This window comes from Helobdella robusta (assembly GCF_000326865.2).
Source record: "Helobdella robusta unplaced genomic scaffold HELROscaffold_43, whole genome shotgun sequence".
Lineage (NCBI taxonomy): Eukaryota > Metazoa > Annelida > Clitellata > Rhynchobdellida > Glossiphoniidae > Helobdella > Helobdella robusta.
The window spans coordinates 1,162,393-1,187,291 of NW_008705028.1; the positions used below are offsets into that span (position 1 = coordinate 1,162,393).

The window sequence follows — 24,899 nt, forward strand, 5'->3', positions numbered from 1 at the left end:
TACGACAAATCAAAGTGTTAATCCATTTGTTACTTGATGTTTGACGGTTCAGTGTCACTCATCATGTTTTGGTTTTAACATACATACATACATACATACATACATACATACATACATACATACATACATACATACATACATACATACATACATACATACATACATACATACATACATACATACATACATACATACATACATACATACATACATACATACATACATACATACATACATACATACATACATACATACATACATACATACCATACATACATACATACATACATACATACATACATACATACATACATACATACATACATACATACATACGTACGTACGTACGTACGTACGTACGTACATACATACATACATACATACATACATACATACATACATACATACATACATTACATACATACATACATACATACATACATACATACATACATACATACATACATGCATGCATACATACATGCATGCATACATGCATACATACATACATACATGCATGCATGCATACATACATGCATGCATACATACATACATAGAGATTTTCATTCACAAAAATCTCTAACATACACTGTTAGAGATTTTTGTGAATGAACTGAAGAGAATTGCAGACATAATAGCTCCAGAACACGTGGTTGAAAGTCGAGATGATTCGTTGACGCTGTGGTTTGATGGAGATTGTTCAAAGTCCAAGGCATACTGTAGAAAAATGGAAAGAAAGTACAGAAAGACTTTAAATCATGACGATAGGGAGGTGTGGAAAAATGCTCTGCGATCAATAAATATTTTATTCGCCCAGAACAAAAAGTTGTTTTTGAAAAAAATCATTTTTGAAAATAACAGAAATCCTAAAAAAATTTGGACTGTGGTAAATAAACTGTTGTGCAAGGAAAATACTTCAAATTCATCTACCAAATTTGAAGCAAACGATTTTGCTACATTCTTTTATGACAAAATTAAAAATGTACGAGAATCGATGGTGTATGATGAGAAGAAGTTTAATCATTCATCTGATGTCTGCTGCAGCAACTTGTTTTCAGTTTTTCCTGTTTATGATGAAAGCGAAATTGTTGAAACAGTTTTGAACTCTCCGTCTAAAACATGTTCACTGAATTGTGTTCTTTCACACTTTTTCAAAAAATATGAAGGATTGTTTTCAAAATATTTGATTGATTTTATAAACTTATGTTTACGTACTGGTAAGTTTCCGGCTATGTTAAAGCATGCTACAATTTTTCCTCTTTTGAAAAAGGAAAAATTAGATAATTCTGACCTTAATAATTATAGACCGGTTTCAAATCTGTCGTTCTTGTCAAAATTAATTGAAAGATTAGTTTCTAAGGAGCTTATGAAACACTTAGATAAAAACAATTCGTTACCGGTATATCAATCAGGTTATAGAAAACATTATTCTACCGAAACTGCTTTGTTGCATTTGTTATCTAAGTTGCATGAAAATATAAACGACAGCAATCCATCTCTTCTTGAATTCTTAGATATGAGTTTGGCATTTGACTGTGCCGACCATTGCATTCTTCTGAAACGTCTTAACCATAGATTTGGAATAACTGGTTCTGTCGAACAATGGTTTCGGTCCTACTTAACAGACAGAACTCAGCAGGTAATCTACAAGAATAAGACCTCTTAGGTTCAAACGATAAGATTTGGTCTTTCCCAAACAAATTTGTGAAAATCTTACCCTCGTTTGTTCTAAAGTTAAAATATATCACCTTACAAACCAAAACAGATGAAGATTATACAAAATAATAAAAATATATAATTGAAATCATTTAGAAAAGACTGCAACAGATAATAACCAAAATTGTCGGCTGCCTTTGAATATTTTTTATTCTATGAAATTGAAAAAAGATACTTAAGCTTGAATACTGTTTTATATATTACTATAAAAGACACGAATAAATTTAAATAAAAATGATTAAATGAAATTTAAATTAAATTTATAAAAAAACTCGTTTTCAATAAGCTGAGAAGATACTTCAACTTCAATGTGAGACGAATGATGGAGAGTTGGACACTACAGAAAGGTTTCCCAGTAATTATCTTCGTCAGAAATGGACGCTCTCTTACGTGCTCCCAGGAACCTTTCGTGCTGACTAAAATATCCGGTTTGAGGAATTTCTAAGGAGGGTATTTAACAAGATCCAATTTTGTAAATATGCTTCCGTAGACTAAACGAGGTATATTTTTCACTGTTGTTAACATACTACTGACACGATGTGATAAGATACAACATCATTTTTATTCGCTTGCCAACAAAATAAATACAAATAAAACATAACAGTACCACTTGGTGCATTCCTGTAACAGCTGTAGCCTGTAAACATCCAAACACTTTCTACACTATTTTTTTTTAAATAAAAGGAGCGGTTAGTGTTGATTGGAAAGCTAAAATTGTGAAATTTTAATTGAAATTTAATTATACAATTTTTCTCTCACTAATAAACTTTTTAGTGATACATAAGTTTTTAAAAGTTTTTAAAAAGTAGGACCCTTTTTATGGATAGGATTAACAATTGCAGTTTTCCAATTAGTAGGCAATAGATTGCTTTTAAATGATAAATCGAAAATGTGACAAAGTGGAACTGCCAGAGTTGATGCCACACATCTTGAGTATAATTTTCGGTATTATCTTAAACCCTGGCGGCATTTGCCATTGTGCTCCAAAGTTTCTTTTGCGTACGTCAATAAAATGAACAGAAATCATGATAAATGAGCTTTAAGTGTAAATGATTGTTTTGAAAATAAATATTTGACAAGAAATTTCCACATAATAAATTCTATGATGAAACTATTTAAAAATTGAAGCTATAATTTCTGATAACTATAGTAACAGTAATAAATACGGTTTTTACTAGGATGAAAAATATTCTAGTAGTTAAAAATAAACATCCATGCAGACGAACATTACAGTTAAAAATTTAAATTTAAACGTCGAAATTTCGTCACAAAAATTTAATTTTTGAAAAAAATTGCAAAATGAAAAAGATAGATGCATTTTGTATGAATCCGTTTAAAATCTTGATTTATGAAACAATAATCTTGATTTATGAAACAATAATCTTGTTTTATGAAACAATAATCTTATTAAAAAACTGATAATGTTTACAACCATAAGCGTCATCCTTTTTTGAATGTTGGAGGCAAAATCCTCAATTTGATCCAGAATAATTTATATAAAAAAATTTAAACCTGATAACGTTATTGGTAACAAATAGTCTTAATTTTATTGGTAGCCACAATAATTGAATTATTTTCAATTATTATTTGTTCAGAATATAAACCCTTAAATTAAAACGGAGGCCATTGCCCCATTTTCATCATTTTCTGTAAACTGCTATTTTTTACAAATTATTAATTGCTTTAAAAAAGTCAGGACATGTTTTTATTAAGTAAATAAAGATTGGCTAAAAAAATTTCTGTTAAACTAGCATGTTCAATCATGCACGTTTGAATCAATTGAAAAAATTAAACGCTTGTTTGAAATGAAATGAGCCAATACTTGAAGTTTGTTTCAACGGGTCATTACTCAAAATTGAGTCGTTGACTTGTGAGTTTGTTGCTACTTATTACTGAAAGAATTTCACTGAATTTTAATATTTTCATTTTAATTGAATAACAAACTGATTTGAAAACTGGAATCGTTAACTTACTTCGTTGTCAAGTTGGTGAAGATTTAAATGTCATAAAGAGTTATAGCAGAAATTAATTAATTTACATGAGTGAACACTAAATTTTTTTATGTGGAAAAATTTTGGAAACGATCATCTTTAATGAATATCGACAATTCAAAGAGTATGACGCTACTACTTGCCGCAGTTAGAAGTATTTGGGTAATCCTCCTGCAGCTTAGGCTGTCAGATGCAAGCGATGTTAACACAAGAAACCTGTATCAAAGCAACAACGAAAAAAACATTTTTCATTATCAAACCGATTCCTATTTTTCTAATTTTAGTAGACTTCCGAAAAACTTGGTGCCTCGTTTTTATGAAGTCCTCATACGTCCTGATTTGGTTAAATTCAATTTTAGCGGACTTCCGAAAAACTTGGTGCCTCGTTTTTATGAAGTCCTCATACGTCCTGATTTGGTCAAATTCAATTTTAGCGGTTGGTCATGTGTTGAGGTGTAGGTAAGGGGGCGCCCTATCGATTTTATTGCCATGCACGTGAAAGACCTTGACATCGCTGACATCAATATTCGATATAAGGATCTGCCTGGTTTGTTGAAATATTGTTATATTAATTTTTATAATTTTTACCATTCAATAATAATTGCTCAAACTAAAAATAGATGAACATCCTAAATATCACCATAACAGATAAGTTAGAGTACAAAAGATATCGGTTTTATAACAACTACGAGGTACTTTACATCGAAATGAAAACTGTCTTTCAGAGGGATGCTGCTTTTTGGTCAACATGACATTCCATGGTGTTTTGGGACGCAAGGAGAATGGACTTTTTTTGAGTTCCTACACAACTGATAGAGGCGTCGTAAAGTTGGTTTTGTGGCTAGATAAATGTAGCAATATATAAGCATTGGAAATGATTAAAAAATGAACCATCGCAATAAGCAGCACAAACAGTGTTACTATTAATTTGAAATGTATCAACTGTTCGAATGCCCACAAATTTTATCTACGTCAAAATTTTTGAAAAACTGCTTGCTGAAACAAAAAAATTAATATATGAATTAAACATTGCTAAATTTTTCAATATTGGTCAAAATTTTACCACAAAAGTGAACATATTTTAAGTTGTAGTTATATAAAACGAATGAACTGATTGGAACTTTTCATGCTATAGGATATAAATTTTTAATTTTTTTTACGTTATAGGTGACGTTTTTCATTTTCATTAGATATATTGCCGCCACACAGTTCAAGCCCACATTCGCAAGGAGAGTCTTTCCCTGCTTCGACGAGCCAGACATGAAGGCACGTTTCAAATTCTCCATCGTCAGACCGAATGATTACATTTCACTGTTTAACACAGAGAAGGTAGATCGATCTAACAAATAATGTGCTATTGCTGGTTTTGAACGGAAATATTATTTATCGTATATTTAGTTCAATAAGTTTATTTGTAGCAACTAAATTGAACAAAACTCACTGTTATTAATTTCGAAACGGCCTCACATAGTAGCATCATGTTTTAAATTACCCAATTCTTACCGACTAATTTAATTTTTACCTCGAAGTTAAAATCATGTGAAAACCAATAAAAAAAACAATGAACTAAAAATATACAACGCATTTAAAACAATGCTTTTCTTCAGGAAAACTTCTATGAAAATTACGATTTTAAAATTGTTAAGATAATTTTTAATGAATTTTGGACGAATATAATTAGTCTTTTTAAGAACTGTAAGATACCAAGATATAATTGAACCCATTTTATACAACTAAAATAACTTAAGTACCTTTTAATAAAATTTTAAAACCAAAATGATAGATGGCAGAACACAAGATGTCACAGAATGAAACGATGGACGTGTATGACACATCACGTGTAATGAGCACACACTCACTGGCCTTCGTCTTTTGCAACTACGCCTCGACGTCTCGCATCAGCAAAAGTGGAGTCATGGTATACCGTGTGATGAACATTAGATAATGGATTGACTTGAATGTTCAAAATATTTTAATCAGCGGAGTAAGAAGATTGCAATCAAAATTTATGGCTAAAGTTTAGGAGTGTGCGATGTTTACCTATTCTACTAATAAATGCCTGTAATAATTTATTATGAATTCATGAATACAAACAATTATTATGCAAAAAATGGTTCTCACTGAAAGTTAACAACGCCAAATTTAAACGAAATAAACTGCACATTCATTACTTTTTCAAATAATTTTTGCGCTTAGTCAATATGAATGATAGTTAATTCAAATTTGAAACATTCGGTGGTAACGCATAGTTCGTTCGGTGTAGTGAAGTTTTTTGATAAATATCGACTTACAACTAACAAATAGGAATTATAAATGCAAGGCATTGTTGTAAATTGACTTAAGTACAACATAGGAGTACGAAAGAGATACGACGGCTAAAATTCTACAATGTTTTTTTGTGATGCTTCCTACAACACGCAACATAATGCTATGATGCTTGCACATTTCATCTGCAGAAAAAAATATTGTTAACTTTTTATAAATTAGTAATAAGAAATCGAACTGAAAAATATGACATGCTTGTTTTAAACTTATTTTCCAAATTTGACCACCGTTAAAAAATCCGAGTTGAAGTTTTAATATTTAAAACAGTTAGGGTAAATGTATGAGCTAATTGCAACTATTAGTCCTAGACTTAATTAGCATTATCTGAAACTGGTGCTAGATAGCAAAAAAACAGTTCACCGTGTTCCTTTTCAATTTGACACCAATTTAGGTTTCGGTGTACTCTCCTCCAGAAAAACTTCCCGATGTGCAATTCTCAATCCTCACGGTCACTAAAACTCTCAACTTCTTTGAAAATTACTTCGGATTCTTTTATAATCACACGAAACTAGGTTAACAACATTTTCAGGAAACTAATTTCATAAATAAATCTTTATTTTATAAATTTTTTTACAAATAACTTTGTTAAAATCTAATAAGCAGCATTAAAACGTTATTAATTTTTTAAATATTAAATTTGTATTACAAAAATAGGAGAAAATTGTCATTAAAGTAATAACCTTGGAATAACATATTGCAATTAGTATTGTAGCAAAATATTCTTGTTTATGGGTTCGCTGCACTTTTTTCCCAAGCAAAACTCACCTAACACTCCTCCCAGATGTGGTGGTCGTCCCAACAGTAGACGACAACATGATGGCTTATTGGGGAATCATGTTCTTTGATGCTAGGCACTTATATTACGCTGAAAATAATAACACGAAGGAAGACAAAACTATTGTAGTGGAAAAAATAGCACTTGGACTGGCTTATCAGGTTATTAGTTTATTGAAAAATAAATGGTATGATTGCTAACGTGGTGTAATTGAATTTTGGAACAATGGAAGCTTAAATGCAAAAATTATTAAAAAAAATTTGCTTATGATTTAAAAGGTTAACAATTATTTAAGTATTTTTTAAACATTTAATTAATTTTGAAAATTTTGTTAAAAGTTGTTGAAAAAATTTTTTTAGTGGTTTGGTAATTTGGTGACAACGAAATGGTGGGATGAGTTGTGGCTGAATGAAGGGTTGGCTATATTCTTGCAACAAGAGATCATCAAACAATTTTATCCAGAACTATCTTCTGTTAGTTAACAACAAATGAATTTAAAATCTATGAATAACTTTTGTAGTAATTAGAAAATTCATTATTTAACTCTTGAAACATCTTTTATTTTATTTAATAATGTTTTTTTTACGTCTTACCTTATCTCGGGGGGAACTGGGTCTCAGGACGTCAATCGAAGATTGATTGATTGATTTACTGATGTTTTTAAAAATATTAATGATGTTAAATAAATGTTGATGTGAGCCTTTGCAATCACCCAATTTATAAACGAAGACACTGGCATTTGAAACCAAGCATTCTGTGGCATTTAAATCTATGCGTTCGTTGATGGATCTAGACAACATCAGCGGTAGGGAGGCTAAATTTTGAAAACTTTGACCTGGAAATTTTTGACGAGTGAACCAACATTTTGTTGTTGACGAGTAGACGACCAACCTTTTTTTTCTTATCAACTCGCTTTTTTGTAAAAAAATACCCGGCATTTTTCCGTTAAATCAATGAGTTTTGTTGACTTTTTAGCTCAAATTTAATACTACACCTTACATCAACCACTGCAAACATTACACATATTGAATGCGAAAAACATTGATTTTTTACATTCAGAGTCAGTCATTGAAATAGCCAAACTTGGTGCTTCAACTTTCAAACCATCTTGCTGCACAATAATTTTGAATCAAAATGAAAAACAACAATTAATGAAGTAATTAAAACATGAATTTTCAGGCGACAGATCTCATGCTGGGAAGTATGGAAAACGCAATTAAAGCATATTCGCTAGAAGGCACGCAACCTATAACGCAGGCCAAGCAGGACGACGATGTTTCAAATGTGAAAAACGTTTTCACAACATTTTCATTGACCAAAGTTTGTAGCATAAAATTTGTTTTTAATGAGATTTCATAATTATTTGTGTTGAACTTGTCTTGACATTGAAAATAGTTGGTGTTCTTAAAAAGTTAGACTAGATCTACCTTATCTGGGGATATTAGTTGATAATAAATACATCTATTATTTGTTTTGAGAAATAATGTTTACTATTTTTTCATTATATAAAAAGAAGTGTTATACTGAACAAAGTTGAAAATTGTAAAACCAACTGAAGTTGACTACCACTGAATATGATGTGATTTTCACCAATAATTGTATTTCAGATAGTCTTAAACCAATTTTTATTATTTATGTTTATTTTTAAATGTTACCATTATAATATCATCTTTTTGTTTTGTTTAACAATAATATGTTACATACCAATAATTGAAATATATCAAAAGAATTTTTTTTTTATTTAAACACGATTTTCTTTTCAACAAGCAACCACCCTGCCAATGTAATCAATCAATGTTACTGTTAAAAAATAATAATCATCTAAAATAATATTTTCCATTGTTATTTTTAGGGATTTTCAATTATTAACATGCTGGAAACAACACTTGGACTAAATAATATCCTGAAAGCTTTGATGAAACTTTTTCAAGAATATCAATTCAAAAGTTACACTCAGAATGAGCTTTGGGAAATTTTCACACAAGAGGTTTTATTGATTGTTTCCCGAGTATTTGAATTTGTAACCTGTCATTGTATTCTATGCACAAAATTATGTTGAACTATAATTTCTGATGTTCAACCATATAATCAATATTAAATATACTAAGTGCACGCACTGAATTTTTTCACAGCTGTCTCCCAAAAAACACAAATAATCAAGAAAACAAATAATGTAGCCCAATTTGACAATAACAATATATTTTTGGCCAAATTATGTTTAGTGTTTATTAATGAGAACGAAAATAAAATAGTTAAAATGAAAAAATTATAAATAAGACAACTCTAAAGTGTGGTTAACATATTATAATTTATTTTCAAAATAGAAACGCATTAAAAAAATTCAATTTATTAGGGTTGTTTCGTAACAAAATGTTTAGTGGCCCAAGGAGATATGGTCTGTAGGTAGTTGCAGGACCACTCAGGGTTTTTAGTATATCATTTTCGCCAGTTGATTTTCAAAATATATTCTATCCATTGACCAAACTATCACCATTAAATATGTTTGGCTGCTTTTTATGTAAGTTTCTTAACGAGTCCTAATGTTAACAAATTTTACAGGCTTCTTTTTTAATGAATGGTCCTGTAAACTGGAAGTCAGTTTTTCAAGTTTTAGCTTTTAAAGTTACCAATTTTTCGATCCTTACTCACCTGTTTGTCCTTTCCATAATTTTGGATAGGTGAAAATATTTGGATAAAGCTTTCATTAATAAAGTTTACTGTACCCCTCTAAGCAGATAAGAAAAAATATGCTATTTGAACAAAGAGCATATTATGTTTGGTTATGCTGAATTGAAATAAGCTTTTGTCAAAAATTATGAAAAATTTTACAATCTTCTGATGACTTATTACATCACACGCTGCAGAACAGACTGAAAAATTTAAAAAATAAATAATCGACATCGTTAAAATAATTGCCTGTGGAATAATTCTGTAAGATTACATATTTTAAATAGTCGAAATGACAAGTCCTATATTTACATATAAATGCAGTGTATTTGATAATTATACTGAAATCACGATAATACCTGCATTTAGTCGGACAATCATTTCGATGTGAAAGGAGTGGTGGAAAGTTGGATTTTACAAGCAGGGCTTCCGGTAGTTACAATTACAAAGAATGGGCGAAATTTAATCTGCAAGCAAGAAAGGTACCTGGTCACTTCAAATGTGGGCTTGGGGGATTACAAGTTGAATACATCAAAACTGAGGTTGTTGGCGACGTGTTTTTAGTAAAAATTTAAAATTAAAAAAAATTACCAGAAACGTTTAAGTGGTGTAATTTTTCTTACAGCTCCACTTGGTTCATTCCGCTTACATTTGTAACTAGCAAAGATCCGCACCATTTTTTTGTAGTTTTGATGGACAGTAAGAAATGTAAGTAATGTTTGATAAAATACTTTAAACTATGATATTGGTAGCGTATTTTGCATGAATATTTTTTATAACTATGCAACGACTCTAATGATTGGATTTAAATTCTAGAAACGTATAAAATTTTCGTACATTGGATTTTTTCGGTTCACCTATATCGTAAACATTCCTTGCTGCATTTTTCCCACTTATTCAGTGCAAATGACCCTTCCTAGTGAAATCGATTGGTTGAAAGCAAATTCGGACATGAGAGGTGATTGGTTGTGTTGAAAGTTGTTGAATGTGTGTGAGAATGTTTGCTGGAGAAATCTGAGATAATTTTTTGAAGAAAATGTTCATATTTGTGATTATATTCAAAATATACGGATATAAACTATTGAATACACAGTTTTGATCACCTGCAGTTGTTTATGGGTGCAAAAATAATTTTACTTAAGTTTTTTAATAAAATTAAACATTCTTTATTTTGGATTAATTTCAAGAAGCTTTTCAAATTTTTATAATTTCAAAAATACTATCAGCGAATCTAAAATTCAAAAAGTTACGAATCAAACTTACCCTGTATTTTTACTGTCATTGTCGGATAGGATTTTACAGAGCGAATTATGATGCAAACAGCTGGTCGAATATCACCAAGCAACTCAGAAGCGATTATACAGTTTAGTAGTTTAACCTTGAATAATAACTAACACAAATTACGACGAAAAATTTTACAAATCTTCATTATAATAACTTAAGTTATACGTTTTTCTCAAGGCTTACATTTATATTATTAAAAATTAAAGCTATTTTATTTTTCTCACAAATCACCACAAAACAAAAATTAAAAAAATCTCTAAAGGTCTTCCCTCTCATCGACAGGACAAATCTGGTGAACGATGTTTTCGCTTTAGTAAAGTTTGTTTTGTATTTTTTGACTGTTTTAAGCTGAATAAGACGTTTCTCATTATATTATTACATTGACTTTTATTTTGCAATAATTAAAAAATATATAAATTAAGTAGTAAACCACTTCAGCACAATCTTTTTCAATTAAAACAGGCATGCATTTTCTTATTTAGAAACTAGCTCCAATTAACTCCATCTACCCCACATGTAGCTCTGGCCATGTACCTTTGGAAACCGCTCTTAATTTATTATTGTACATCGAGAGAGAAGAAGATTACTATCCTTGGTTTACGATGTACGAAAAAACAAGCTCCATAATTAAAAATTTCTCGTCTAATTCATACTACAGAGAATTCACCGTAAGATTATTTGTAGTGTGGACGATAAAGCTTGAATTGCAAAATGTTAATTTACAATTTGTATAAGGATGTTATAGACAAAGTTATGATGCCCTACTTAAACAAACTTGGCTGGGATGACAGCGGAGATTCCAAAACGAGGTAAGTTCCATGTTTCAATAATGGTCTCAGCAGAGGCGTCATTTGGTGGGAGGCAGGGCCCCCCAAGAAAAATTATAAAATATTAAAATTATAAATTATAAAAGTGTTAATTATAAATTCTTTGTAAAAAGGATATATATAGGATATATAATTTAGTAATTTTAAAACTTTAAAAGTTTTGAAATTTTAAAAACTTTAAAAATGTAAATTTATTATAATGTTGCACTGACGAGACTAGGTAGTCGAAATAGTACTATATGCATACATGTAGATAATGACATCTTCTGTAAATAGGAATTTTGTTAATAGCATTAACAAGTTAAGCTTGGTAGATCGGAGAATTATTCGAAGAATCGAGAAACTATCATATAGATTGAGTACTGTAAGAAACGCCGTGATCTTTATTAATAATATATATTTATATATATATATATATATATGGAGAATATATATATATATATATATAAATCTGAAATGACGCCCCTGGGTCTCAGTTGACATGTATCAAAAAATTTTAGAAATGAAAAATAAACATGTAAAAATAGTTTTATTTATAGAAGATTACAAAATATTTTTATAAATTTAGTGGTGGTATAATATTGATAGAGAACCTTACCTTTGGCATGTTATCATATCATCATTAACGTTTCAGTACTGTTGATATCTTATAATAAATGATATCATTTTATAATTTATATCATTTTTATAATTTATATCATTTTATAATTTGTATCCTCTCACCACTATCAGGGAGATAAGGATACTTCTAACATCGTTAGCTGCCGAAATGGGTTTCAAGGAACAGATTGGTTGGATGATGACAGCTTATTGGAAGATTTTCGGTAGTTCAAAGAAGTCAGTTATTTTATATTAATTTAAAAATTGAAAACATTAAAAAACATATTTATTAAAAATTATTATTTAAACATAAATTTTCATATCAACCCAACAAAACAAATTGGTTTGCTTTTTGACAAAATAATTCGCATCGACTGTTAATATTAATTATAATCAGTTTTTAACTCAACTGTTTACTGCTTCACTAAACAGAGCACATCCATTGTTAGAGAAGCACGTGTATAAGTACGCAGTGAGATACGGAGGGCAGGAAGTGTGGAACCATGTCATGAGCATTTTCACATCAACAAACGCTTCCACCTCTGAATCGGAACTCTTTTTGAAAGCCCTGACATACAGCACCAATCATTCGAATATAAACAGGTATCAATATCTTTACTTTCACTAACACTCTTAATGTTTTTTGTGGGCAGCTGTTATTTCAAGTTACAACGGTTTTGATGAAAACTTATCTTAGAGGTATATAAACAGTGCAGGAGGCAATTAAGTTTTGGCATCATATAAACTGATAGTTATCACTTACAGTGCTGTATAAAACAATATTTGTTAGATGATCAAATTGCAACAGCCATAATAGTACATAGTTAATTTTCTATTTCTTCTTCTCCAATAATTATTGAATATTCCAAACAAATTTGCTAAATTTCGCTTCAAAATCTCAAACACTTTAATTATAAATTTATAACATTGTTTTTCTGTATGACCAGATTGTTGGAACGGTCTCTGAACGACGACTTCATGCAGGTCACACAGTTCCTCGTGTTATTAAAGCTCATTGGTGAGGAGCCATCCACCAACAAACTTGGGTGGTTATTTGTGAAGACGAAATGGAAAGAAATAGTTAAAAAGTAAGAAATATTTTTCAATTTTCAGGTATTAATTTTATTTTTTTTCAATAGTTTTTTTGATACAAATAATTAAACATACACTGTTTAAACAATAAATATTGTGAGAAGCTGGTCAAATGATTGAAAACAACGATTATAAAAAGCATAGCTTCGACTTCATTTCACTTACTATAAATTTGTATAACTTTTTATATGCAAGGTTAAATAGGAATCAATCTTTACTAAAAATATGCTTGACGAAGGTTTCATCAACCTTTTCAACCAAACCTCTCCACGATGAAGTGAGTTACATGGTCACAATTTTTAATTAACAGATATATAAAAAATGATGTACATCATTGATTCTGTTTTTTTTAAATTGTAAGCCTTACATTTGTAAACATCTTAAAAACAATTCCTATGTAAAACACTTATATATCAGGTTTAATGTTTATTTGATGATACAAATCTATTACGTACAACCAGTGTTGTGCTTGTTACTCATTGAAAGTAATTTGTTATTTTTACTTGTTACTTTGGGAAAAAGTAATTTGTTACTTTTACTTGTTATATTCATAGTAAAGTAATCTGTTACTGTTACTATAAAAAGTAACAAAGTTACTTTTTTGTTACTACAGTACAGCATACATGTAAACAGACGCTGCAAGTACTCTTTCATATATTCTCAATATCAACATTAATAGGCGCGCACATGAATATACATATACAATACATAGAAAGATAGTCAATAAGATACATGTAATTGGTAGCACCTAAATTTACAATGTACATAAATCACTTATTTGGCAGAAAATAATTTATTTGCCCGCAAAAGCAGATGACGCTCAAAATGCTCATCAGTCATCCGATTCCTTCTAGGAACCAGTATCTGACCACCTAAACTGAAAAGTCTCTCAACCGGTGCACTTGAAGGTAATGGTGTATTGAATTTCTTGAACAACTTCAAAATACCCGGGTATTTTTGCAGGCATGCAATTTCACGAGAATTATCACTTAAATACAAGTCAAGTTCTGCAGCAGCATCAACGTTGTCACGTGGTTCATTTGCAAACGAAAAAAATTCATCATCTGACACAGTACCTGACTCATGCTTGTCATCAGTATCAGGCTCAGTGACCTGCTGCTGCTGTTTAGCATCTTGCAACTCGTCATACAGTAAACTACGAGCAATCTTTTTCCTGTCGTTATTGTCAATCCATCTCATACGAAACTGAGGCAATGTGACACTAGCTATGATCAAATCATGACGTTCATCATAACCTTGAAATCGCTTATCAAGGCCGGATAAAACAGCAGTAAGCAAAGGCGCTGCCAACTTCAAAGTTGGTTTTACTGTTAGTAACTTTGTACGCCTTGACATTAACGTTGGCAACAAAAACCCAATAAAACACTTCGTTTCTGCTTGGAGTATGTCCAATGCAGCTGCCAGTGGTTGCATAACACAACAATACTCTTTCAAGAAAAGGATGTCATTGAGACGAAATTTTGGGACCTCAAGAGCTACAAAAACTTCAGCAATATTGTTCTCAGATTGTTTTTCAAGGACCTGTCTCACTTTGTCAACTGCACTAAAGTACGAGTTCCAGCGTGTAGCATTAGGCACAAAGAAGGAAGTGTGAAACTTATCACGCACAATATCTGCAAATTGTGTGCTACGTGAAGTCTTGTTCCACAATGCAGAACACTTGACCATTGTTGACCGAGAGAGTTTTTTGTAAACAGCATCACTATTTGCACTTTCTATATCATGACTAGCAATCAAATTCAATGTGTGAGCAGCACAACGCTGATGAGGGGGTAAATATAAGTCACTGTCCTCATCATGCTCTGGTTCACTTAGCAATGCATCAACATCAACAAAAGCAACATTGTTATCATCATCATCACTAACTACACTACCATCATTTGCAAACTCTTTAAATGCTTTAACAAAGTTCGAATCATTGTCAGTTACTGTCATCAGTACTTGTGGTTAATACGATACGCCGTATGTACAGCATTAAACCTAACAGCAATGCAATCATACGTGTGACGCCCTTTCATGCGCTCAAAGCACAAAGCCGCTAAACGTCTTTCCAGAGTATCAGGATCAATCCAGTGCGCTGTGATGCCTAGAAAGCTCCTGTTGTTAGATGACCAGATATCCGCTGTTGTGCACACATGATCGACTTTGCTGAGTGCTGCACAGATGCTTTCCTTCATCGTGTCCGCGAGTTTGTCCAACTTATCTGTAAACAGAAAGACGCGTGTTGCAAATTTAGTAGGGTCTTAAGGATTGTATTTACTTTTATTTGACATCGTTCAAAATAAGCAATTAATGTGACGAACCACAAAAAATCATATTATATTATAGAGATTGAACTAACCATTAAGAGTTTTTCTCGACAAAACTTTCTTTGTTGGCTGGAGACCTTGAACAAGCTCGATGAAGGGTTGAGATTCGACGATGCTCATTGGCTCCATATACTCGACAATGAAGTTTGTCACCAGCTGATCGACCTTCGCCTGCGAAATTACAGAATTACCAAGTGGGGTGCATGTTGTCACAGTTGCTTGTATGCAGGCTTTCTTTGCAGGCATGTCGGACACTTCACTAGTAGCCTTCCTCTTCCGGCATTCCTTTACTTTCTCCAAGACGTTTGGATGCTTCTTCTGTACAAGTTCACACATCATTCAATTTTAAATATTATTTCGCTAATATTTAAAAAAATAGACAAACACAAGCTAATGTCCATTCAGTTATGTATGTTGTTCAATTCAGTTGTAAATGACAGCATTTGCTAATTCATCGGATGACTGCGGAATAAAAATTGGGTGTTGTAGATAATTCATTGCATCCCATTCAGGCATTATTTCGTTCCGAAAAAACCGATAATTTATCAAAAAACAAATTTTCGTTAACATTAAAAAAAACCTTACCTCCACGTGTTTTAAAAGATTTGCTGGGCTGATCTTCGATGTGCTAAGAATCGTTCGTTTTGGTAAGCACCGCTTGCACTGTACTCTCAGCTACTTGGCCTACTTCATTATCAGTTGAATCCAATTCCTTCTCGTCTTTCATTATGCCAACTAAATCCGCGCAACTTACTAAATCACAAACCATGTGAAATGCTGAGACTGAGAGTAAACATAAAAAAGAAAAGAAAGTGCATACAAGCATAGAATTTTAAATTGGCAAGTCATGGAAATGGTTCGTCTAATGAACGACTGAGCCGCAACAGGACAACCAATGATGGTTATAAATCACGCACTGCTGAAAAAAGTAACAAAGAACAAAAGTGCATAATATTTGTTACTGTTACTGCAAAAAAATAATTTGTTACTGTTACTTGCTACCCTGCACAAAAAGTAATCTGTTACAATTACTTGTTACTGGAAAAAGTAATTTGTTACAGTAATTTTGTTACTAGTAATTTGTTACTCCCTAACACTGCGTACAACTGTATTATTTGCAAGGAGTGTTCAGTTTGAGTTTTAAAATTTTGTAAAATACATAGTTTTAATCGGGGCATCGAACTGTAATTTTTTTCGTTTCGGTTTACGGTTTTGGTTCAATCTGTAAAACGCATTTCGGTTTGATTCCGGTTTTCGTTCCTGAATTAGTATCGGTTTTTTTGGTTTTTCGGTTTTGCTCAGAAACTTAATTTTTTCAAGCATAGTTCCTTAAACGCATGTAACGGACATACGGCTATCCAACTTTCACCACAATGCCAACTTGAATTAAATTCTAGATTGTGAATAATAAGAAATCAATAACAAAAATGATTTTTAAATTTGTCAGTATAAAAGGAAACGTTTCTAATAATTTTTCAACAAATTAAAACTACCATTACAAAGATATTTTGAAATCACTAATATAAATATAAGATTGTTTCAAAAAAGATTAAAATTTTCTATGATTATTAATATATTTTTTTAAATGTTTTCAATGAAACCACTTCTGCAGTCTTTGGGGATAAATTTTAATCCAGAAATAGATACTTCCAGATTCACTTATGTAGCTGGTACTTCAAAATTTTGAAGATGATAGCACTTGATCTCAAATTTCTCCGATTATACTGGATTTCACTTCACGTGGCAATTTTTGCTTAAATTATCGGTGAACTCAGTCGGAAAAACAAACAAAAAGAGAGATAACTAATTTTCAAAGATAATAAAAATTAACATAGAATTTTAAAAGACGAAATAGTATCTAAATATTTTTTCTGAATTTGAAAAAAATATTTTCTTTTAAATTTTTAGCATCGAACCGTTATTTATATCATTACGGTTTACGGTTTCGGTTAAACTAGCAAACAATATTTCGGTTCGGTTACGGTTTTTGTTCTGAGCAAAATTTCGGTTTTTAACGGTGTTCGGTTACGGTTCAGTTCCGGTTTGATGCCCTAGTTTTAATTCAGCCTGCAAAATAATGTTAGACTTGACGATAATCTAAATTGAAAACAATTTAACAATTTAAGTTTATTTCTGTACTAAGCCCATTGCAGAATTTTGCAACATGATTTAATCAAATGGAAAGTTTGATAAATTATCACTCAGTACAAATTTAGTGATCTATAAATGAGAATATATACAAATGTGTTTATACACTTATAATTGTAAACTTGCATTTTATACTACTTTAATCTACCACCACACAGCCAGCCACACAAAAACATCAACTAAATAAATTTTTTTTATACTCATTCTAGTTAAAATTCTTCTTCGGTGAGCATATGCCTGGTGATTCAAAATGGAGGAATGAACTTCTGAATGATGTCGTAAAAAGAATAAACTGGAGAAACAAGTTTGAGTATGGTATGGTTCTGTGGTTGGAGGAGCAACATCCGAATTGGTTATTTCATTAATGTTTCAGTTGTTTCATAATTTGTGAAATGATTTCTAGTTTTTATTCAATTGAGGTTTACGTCCATTGCTAGATATCAAACGTATTATAACTGATTATTATAACTGATTTCTAAGAACAGCTGAATTCTGTATAAACGTTTGTCTGATCTTTAAGAAATGCCATGTTTATATATTTTCACTCAATACCATTTGAAACTTACACAGTTTTAATTCCTAATAATTTCCTTATTTCATTTCATGCTGGTAGTCATTAAATAATTTGAAAGCAAATATGACTAAATAAAAATTATTTGCTTTTATAGTTTTTCTAACAAACGACCGGAAATGGAAAAGATAAATCTATGGAATGATTTGAGACTGCCGACAAGTTTGTTGCCTCGTAAATATGAAGTTCTGATTAAACCCGATTTGAACAAGTTGACATTCACTGACTGGTCATGCATTGAAGTTGTCGTCAAAAACAGCATTCATTTCATCGTTATGCACGCCAAGAATCTTGATATTTGTAGAGTCAAAGTTCATTATAAAGATCGGCAAGGCTAGATGTTTGATAATTTATAATTTTGTTTCTTTCAGTTTAAGTTTTTCTTGCATATCTTTTTTAGAATTTGGTTTGCGTCAATGTCACTGCTATAATTTATGCATCAGTTAAATCACTCACTCTCACTCATAGTATGAATGAAAATTTTTTATTTGTTGAATCATGAAAAACAGACATTATCAAATGCAGTTATTTTGTCAAATGTTTAATGAATATAAAAGATTTGAATTACATTTTTTGTTAATTTGTTTCAAAAAATTGTCATTTAATGTGATTTTATACTAAAAAAAAAACATTTTGTTTTTTCCAGATACACAGTTGCCACCCAGTTCCAGCCAACACAGGCAAGGACAACTTTTCCCTGTTTTGACGAGCCCCACATGAAGGCACATTGCAAATTCAGCATCGTCAGACCAAATCATTACATCTCACTGTTCAATACTGAGAAGGTGGTGTGATGTTTTTAAAAGTTATTATATATTTGTATGAGAATAAGGCTGTTTACTTTAAATAAAATATCTTTTGTTTAAGATGGTCTAAAATTCTCCGAAAGCTGGTCTGTAAAAATTTGTCATATAAAAATACGTCCCTAATTTAATGTGGGATGCATTGGCAACATCACATGAAAATTTACATTTTAGAGAAGCCAAGTTGATTAAAAGTCCTGGCTTAAAAAAATTTTGGATTAGTTTCCAATATTTTTATTTCTGTTACTGAATTAATTTTGATTATAATCTTGACATGAACTAAAACTCAAAAATGTTTATATTCATTTATACCACACATTGAATTTATATATATTTATTATATTAATTTTAATATGAATATTATACTAATATAAATATATAAATTGAGCATCGCATTAAGATGGCGTCGGCTGCATTTTGCAGACTGATGAGTCGCATCTAATTAAATCCCAATCTAACCGTAATGACAAAGATTGCTGTGTACAAAGCGGTTTGCATATCTGCACTGCTTTACGGTTGTGAATCCGTAAACACATCAAACCCTTGAAGCCTTTCATGTTCGCTGTCATTCCAGCATTCTTGGAATGAGATGGTAGTACAAAATGCCCGTCACAGATATGTTTAGGATTGCATGTACTAAACCAGCTGAATATCTATTGTTACAACAACAGCTGCGCTAAATAGGTTGGCCAAAGAAGCGATTCGTGGATCAAGTGAAAGCGTACTTCAGAAATGTAACATAAATGCGGCTGGACTTATAAAAATAGCGAAAGATCGGTCTACATGGGAGGGATCTGTAAAGCTGGTCTTACGAGTTTTATTTAAAAATTGACGAATGTCTCTTACAAGCGTTGACTTATCCGTCATGTAGCAACATCAAAAAAGTTGAAACCAACTGGTCCTCGATGCCCCCATTGTGCTAAACTGTGCGCATCAGATTTTGGATTAAGAAGTCATCTACGATTTCATAGAAAAACGATTGTCACTTAACGTTTTTGCCGTTTCGGTGGACAACACAACAGCTCACACACATATCTACAGAGACACACACACAAATACACAGACACACATATATATATATATGTGTGTGTATGAATATATAATATGCTGGTAAATGACCATAATTAATGCAGTAATTTATATTTATATGTTTTTTTCGTTCGTTGATTTCAAAAAATTGAGATGTAAAAACCTACCAGGTTGCCGAGCTGATTGTATCCTCTAATGAACGGATGGACATTTTCAACACAACTCCTTTGATGATCTGCTGTCGTTTATTGTCTGTGACTACGTCCCAAAATCTCAAATGACCATGAGAGGAATTAATGTTGGTTTATAGTAAAAACATTTTTAGTATTTTAAGTGTTTTAACAAAAATAAGTAAAAAATATTTATAATCGTAACGTGCTCAAGATTCAAAATTGACAAACTTGGTAATTGAATTTCAAAGACAAAATATAACAAACTAATTTAATTGCTTGTTTTGAATTTACAAAAAAACTCTGAATATTAATTTAGTCATTAACAAAATATAATCTCTCTGTAATTTTAGTTTTATTTTGCTAATTTGAATTTATTGAAGCATCTTTTATTGAAGGTTTCAATCGTTATATTCCAACTAACAAAGTATGGGAAAGGATCAGAGAAATAAAAATAATTATAACAGAATTAGTCATATTATCTACAATAACAAATTTTTCAGTTCTGATAAGGAAATCTCAAATATTCTAGCCAGCAACTTCTATCAAACTTCCGAAATTCAAATAAAAAATTTTGCAAATAATAAATCAAGCGAAGAGACAACGTTTAGGATTTTAATTCAGAAGAACAAGAATTGTATAATACACCAATCACCATGAGAAAAATGATGTTTGAAATAAATAATAGCAATGAATCAACTTTTGGTCCTGTTCAAATTACCTATAAGATGTTAAAAAACCTTTCTCAAAAAGCGCTATCAATACTTCTAAGAGTTTACAATTACATATGGATTAACACAAAAATTCCAAATATTTGGCAACAGGCAATAGTCGTGCCCATAAACAAACCCAAAATAGCCAAAACTCATCAAAATAACTACAGACCAATTTCATTAACTTGTTGTACCTGCAAGATCATGGAGAAAATAGTTAGTAATAAACATCACCAAAGTAATTCCTAAAGACACGATGAACTGCCTTTACAAGGATAATGTCACAATGACTTTTAAAAATAAAGACATGATAAAAAAGCAGAATGAAATAAATAGAACGCTAAAATCCATTATAAATTGGGCATTGGAAAATGGAATACAATTTTCTGAATCAAAGTCTAAGATCTATGCTTTTCTCAAGAAAACAAAAGAGGATTTTTTCAAAGTTAAATTTTCAAGGAAATAATTTTGAGTTCTCAAAAAAATACAAATATTTAGGACTAATATTTGACTCAAAATTAAATTTCATTCCCCATCTTCTGGAAACAAAAAGAAAATGTCTAAAAGCACTCAATTTAATCAAAAGATTATCCCAAAATAAATGGGGAGCAGACCAAAAGCATCTAATAACAATTTTCTAAGCAACTATACGAGCAGTATTGAATTATGGTTCTCTAGTATATGGCTCTACACAAAAATCAACCAGGAAGATTCTACACACAATAGTAAACAAATCGTTAAGAAGGTGTCTAGGAGCATACAGAACATCACCATTCATAAGTCTTTATGTTTTGGCAGGAGAAATGCCATTAAATTTAAGACACCAAAAATTAGCCTTAAATTATTTTCTAAAAATTAAATTTCAAATGAAAAACCCGGCATATAAATACATAACAGGAAAAACTAAGTCACCAAAATCAAAATAAATCAAAATCAATTCCAACATTTCCAATAAGACTAAATGAATTCATCAGACATTAAAAATATAAAGACCATGAAAGAATTAAAGTTTAAATTTCCTCATTGATTACACTGGACAACAAATTTTAACTTTGTGTCTGCTACTTGAGCAAAATTATATTATCCATATAGAGTTTTTGATGCTGATTTCAAATATGTAATCAGAATTTTTGTAGCACATACAGTTTTTTAGTTATTTGTTTTTTTTATTTTTTTTAAATTTTGCTGTATTTAATGTTCAATTTCAAGTTTTTCATACCAAATTTAAATATCTAAATGTTTTTCTTTGTTCTATTTTATTATCTTTGTCTTTTATTCTTTGAATCTATTTTGTTTCCCTTAAATTTTATTAGTCATCTCTTCTTTTTATTCTTTTTTTGTTCAATTTTGTTATATAAATACACTATTCCAGAACTATATTATAAATATACAATTCTAAATTAATTTTAAATTTATCCAGTGATAAAAATAAAGAAATCTAACCGTAGTTGTTTGAATGAACCAGACAATTTTTGTTATATTTGTGGGCAATTTACACCTCGTGATCAGCGAAAAAATTTGTCAAACAGAATAAAGATTGCCTACTACCATTACTTTGGAGTAAAGGTGGCGGATCAAGAAAGAACCTGGGCTCCACATATTTGCTGCAGTGTTTGCTACGTAGGTCTCACTCAATGGTTAAATGGGAAAAGAAAGCAAATACCTTTTGCCATTCCAATGATATGGCGTGAGCCAAGAGATCACCATTCAGACTGCTACTTTTGCATGACAAATATACCAGGACATTCTAAGAAAACCAAAGCATCAATTGTGTACCCTAACTGTTCATCTGCAATAAAACCAGTTCCCCACAGTGTTGAATATCCTGTTCCAACTCCTCCTACAGACACTGTTCTTTATAGCGAAGAAGAACAAAGTGGTGATGAAAAGGTTGATGTTGAATACAAACCAGATTACGACAAAGATAAACCTCACATGATCACGCAGGGAGAACTTAGTGATCTGGTAAGGGACCTTGGGTTAACTAAAAATAAAGCAGAACTCCTGTGGTCTAGATTACAGCAATGGAATTGAGAGGAACTGAGTTGAGAGGACAGAGGAACTAAAATATCCCATTTTCGTGACCGGCACACCGAATTTGCAAAATTTTACAACAAAGAGGACAATATATGTTACTGTGTAGACATTGCTGGATTAATGACAAAATTGGATGATGAGTATGATCCTGTAGATTGGCGTCTGTTTATTGATTCTAGTAAAGTCAGTCAAAAAGCAGTTCTGCTACATAACGGAAATGTTAAACCATCCATTCCTGTAGCCCATGCAGTGGGTATGAAAGAAACATATGAATCTATGAAGACACTTCTTAAAGTTATAAAGTACACTGATCACAACTGGAATATCAGTGGGGATCTCAAAGTTGTTGCTCTTCTTCTTGGGATGCAATTGGGGTACACGAAACACATGTGCTTTTTGTGTCTGTGGAACAGTCGTGATGATGCAAATCACTATCTCGTCAAAGACTGGCCTGCGAGAATTGATCCGGTACCTGGACAATTTAACATTCTTCACGAATCGTTGGTGAATCCTGACAAAATCTTCCTTCCTCCTCTTCATATCAAATTAGGAATATTTAAAAACTTTGTCAAGGCGCTACCTACTGATTCGAAAGGATTTATTTATCTTAAAGATAAATTCAAAACCACTCTCACAAACGCAAAGATAGCTGCAGGAGTTTTTACTGGACCACAGATACGTGAAGTTATTCGTGACCCAAATTTCAAATTACAACTAGAGCCTGTGAAGTTGCTGGCTTGGGAAGCGTTTGTGGCACTGGTTCAGAATTTTTTAGGAAACCACAGATCAGAAGACTATGTGAAAACTTCATAATGGCATACCAAAACATGGGTTGTAGAATGTCCCTAAAAATCCATTTCCTCCATTCCCACCTTAGCTTCTTTCCTGCCAATTTAGGAGCTGTCAGTGATGAACAGGGAGAAAGATTCCATCAAGAAATCTCTGTTATGGAACACCGGTATCAGGGTCGTTTTGATAGTAACATGATGGGGGATTTCTGTTGGTTTCTACAGCGTGAAAGTGAAAGTCAATATAAGCGCAAAAGATCATTATCGACAAATTATTTTTATTAATTTAACTTTGAGACATTACCTATGTAATAATTTTGATTTAAATAAATAAAAAAACAATCAGATTATGAATATGTTTTGGTTTTGAGTATTCTTGAGCACAGCTGAAAATGGACTAATTTAGCACCTAAAATTCACAATCTTTTAGCTGTAACTTTATAACCTGACGTCCTATGACAAAAAGAATAGCAGATTTGTAATCAGCATACCCAAATTACCCTAGAACAACTAACAAAGTCTGAGTAGCAAAAAACTTGTTGCATAGTGTTACTAAATCACCCATAAATTGATACGTCAATAACAGAAATAGGCCAAGATGTAAAACCAGAAAACCTTAGTTAAAGAAAAAATTAATAACAATTTAAATTTTATTCAATCATATACGGATGGATCAAAAAGGAAAATTCAATGTTTGCAGCAATGGTGGCTTACTGGCAAAGGAAACCTGTTCATGGATTAATGATGCATCTACCAGGACCTGCTTTAAACTTTATTATTAATTCAGAGAAAAATAAATTCATAATATTTTCAAATTCCTTGATTAGATTACTTAATCAGCCCTGAAACAATACACATCCTTGAATCCATTAATAATTCAAATGCAAAATAAGATTTATAATATCCTGGATAGCAAAAAAATTAATTATAATGTAAATCCCCAGCTACATTGGAATTAAAGAAAATGAGAAGGTAGATCAGATGGCTTCTCAAGCTCATTCGATGCCATTATCTAGAATTCCAATTCCGTCCA

General features: G+C 31.3%; 5 protein-coding genes across 5 annotated transcripts; 3 read left to right on the plus strand and 2 right to left on the minus strand.

Annotated features, from left to right (window-relative positions):
* Positions 1 to 1,965: 1,965 nt before the first annotated feature.
* HELRODRAFT_177625 (hypothetical protein) lies at positions 1,966 to 4,219 on the minus strand (the record flags this gene model as incomplete). The annotated part of the gene is made up of 3 exons (XM_009025773.1): positions 1,966 to 2,157; positions 3,924 to 4,116; positions 4,212 to 4,219. 3 exons carry the CDS (start codon positions 4,217 to 4,219, stop codon positions 1,966 to 1,968), a joined length of 393 nt encoding a protein of 130 aa, XP_009024021.1.
* Positions 4,220 to 4,455: 236 nt separating this feature from the next.
* Positions 4,456 to 10,038, plus strand: HELRODRAFT_177626 (hypothetical protein; the record flags this gene model as incomplete). Its single annotated transcript, XM_009025774.1, has 10 exons — positions 4,456 to 4,535; positions 4,898 to 5,036; positions 5,491 to 5,625; positions 6,424 to 6,544; positions 6,814 to 6,968; positions 7,167 to 7,280; positions 7,987 to 8,127; positions 8,660 to 8,794; positions 9,161 to 9,202; positions 9,844 to 10,038. 10 exons carry the CDS (start codon positions 4,456 to 4,458, stop codon positions 10,036 to 10,038), a joined length of 1,257 nt encoding a protein of 418 aa, XP_009024022.1.
* Positions 10,039 to 10,380: 342 nt separating this feature from the next.
* On the plus strand, positions 10,381 to 13,277 carry HELRODRAFT_177627 (hypothetical protein; the record flags this gene model as incomplete). Its single annotated transcript, XM_009025775.1, has 7 exons — positions 10,381 to 10,432; positions 11,021 to 11,076; positions 11,241 to 11,426; positions 11,494 to 11,567; positions 12,318 to 12,422; positions 12,618 to 12,788; positions 13,133 to 13,277. The coding sequence occupies 7 exons, from the start codon at positions 10,381 to 10,383 to the stop codon at positions 13,275 to 13,277; spliced, it is 789 nt and encodes a 262-aa protein (XP_009024023.1).
* A 2,357-nt stretch (positions 13,278 to 15,634) lies between these two features.
* Positions 15,635 to 16,376, minus strand: HELRODRAFT_177628 (hypothetical protein; the record flags this gene model as incomplete). Its single annotated transcript, XM_009025776.1, has 2 exons — positions 15,635 to 15,925; positions 16,263 to 16,376. The coding sequence occupies 2 exons, from the start codon at positions 16,374 to 16,376 to the stop codon at positions 15,635 to 15,637; spliced, it is 405 nt and encodes a 134-aa protein (XP_009024024.1).
* Positions 16,377 to 19,731: 3,355 nt separating this feature from the next.
* On the plus strand, positions 19,732 to 24,065 carry HELRODRAFT_177629 (hypothetical protein; the record flags this gene model as incomplete). The annotated part of the gene is made up of 5 exons (XM_009025777.1): positions 19,732 to 19,762; positions 21,281 to 21,437; positions 22,571 to 23,006; positions 23,163 to 23,837; positions 23,976 to 24,065. The coding sequence occupies 5 exons, from the start codon at positions 19,732 to 19,734 to the stop codon at positions 24,063 to 24,065; spliced, it is 1,389 nt and encodes a 462-aa protein (XP_009024025.1).
* Between the last annotated feature and the right edge of the window lie 834 nt (positions 24,066 to 24,899).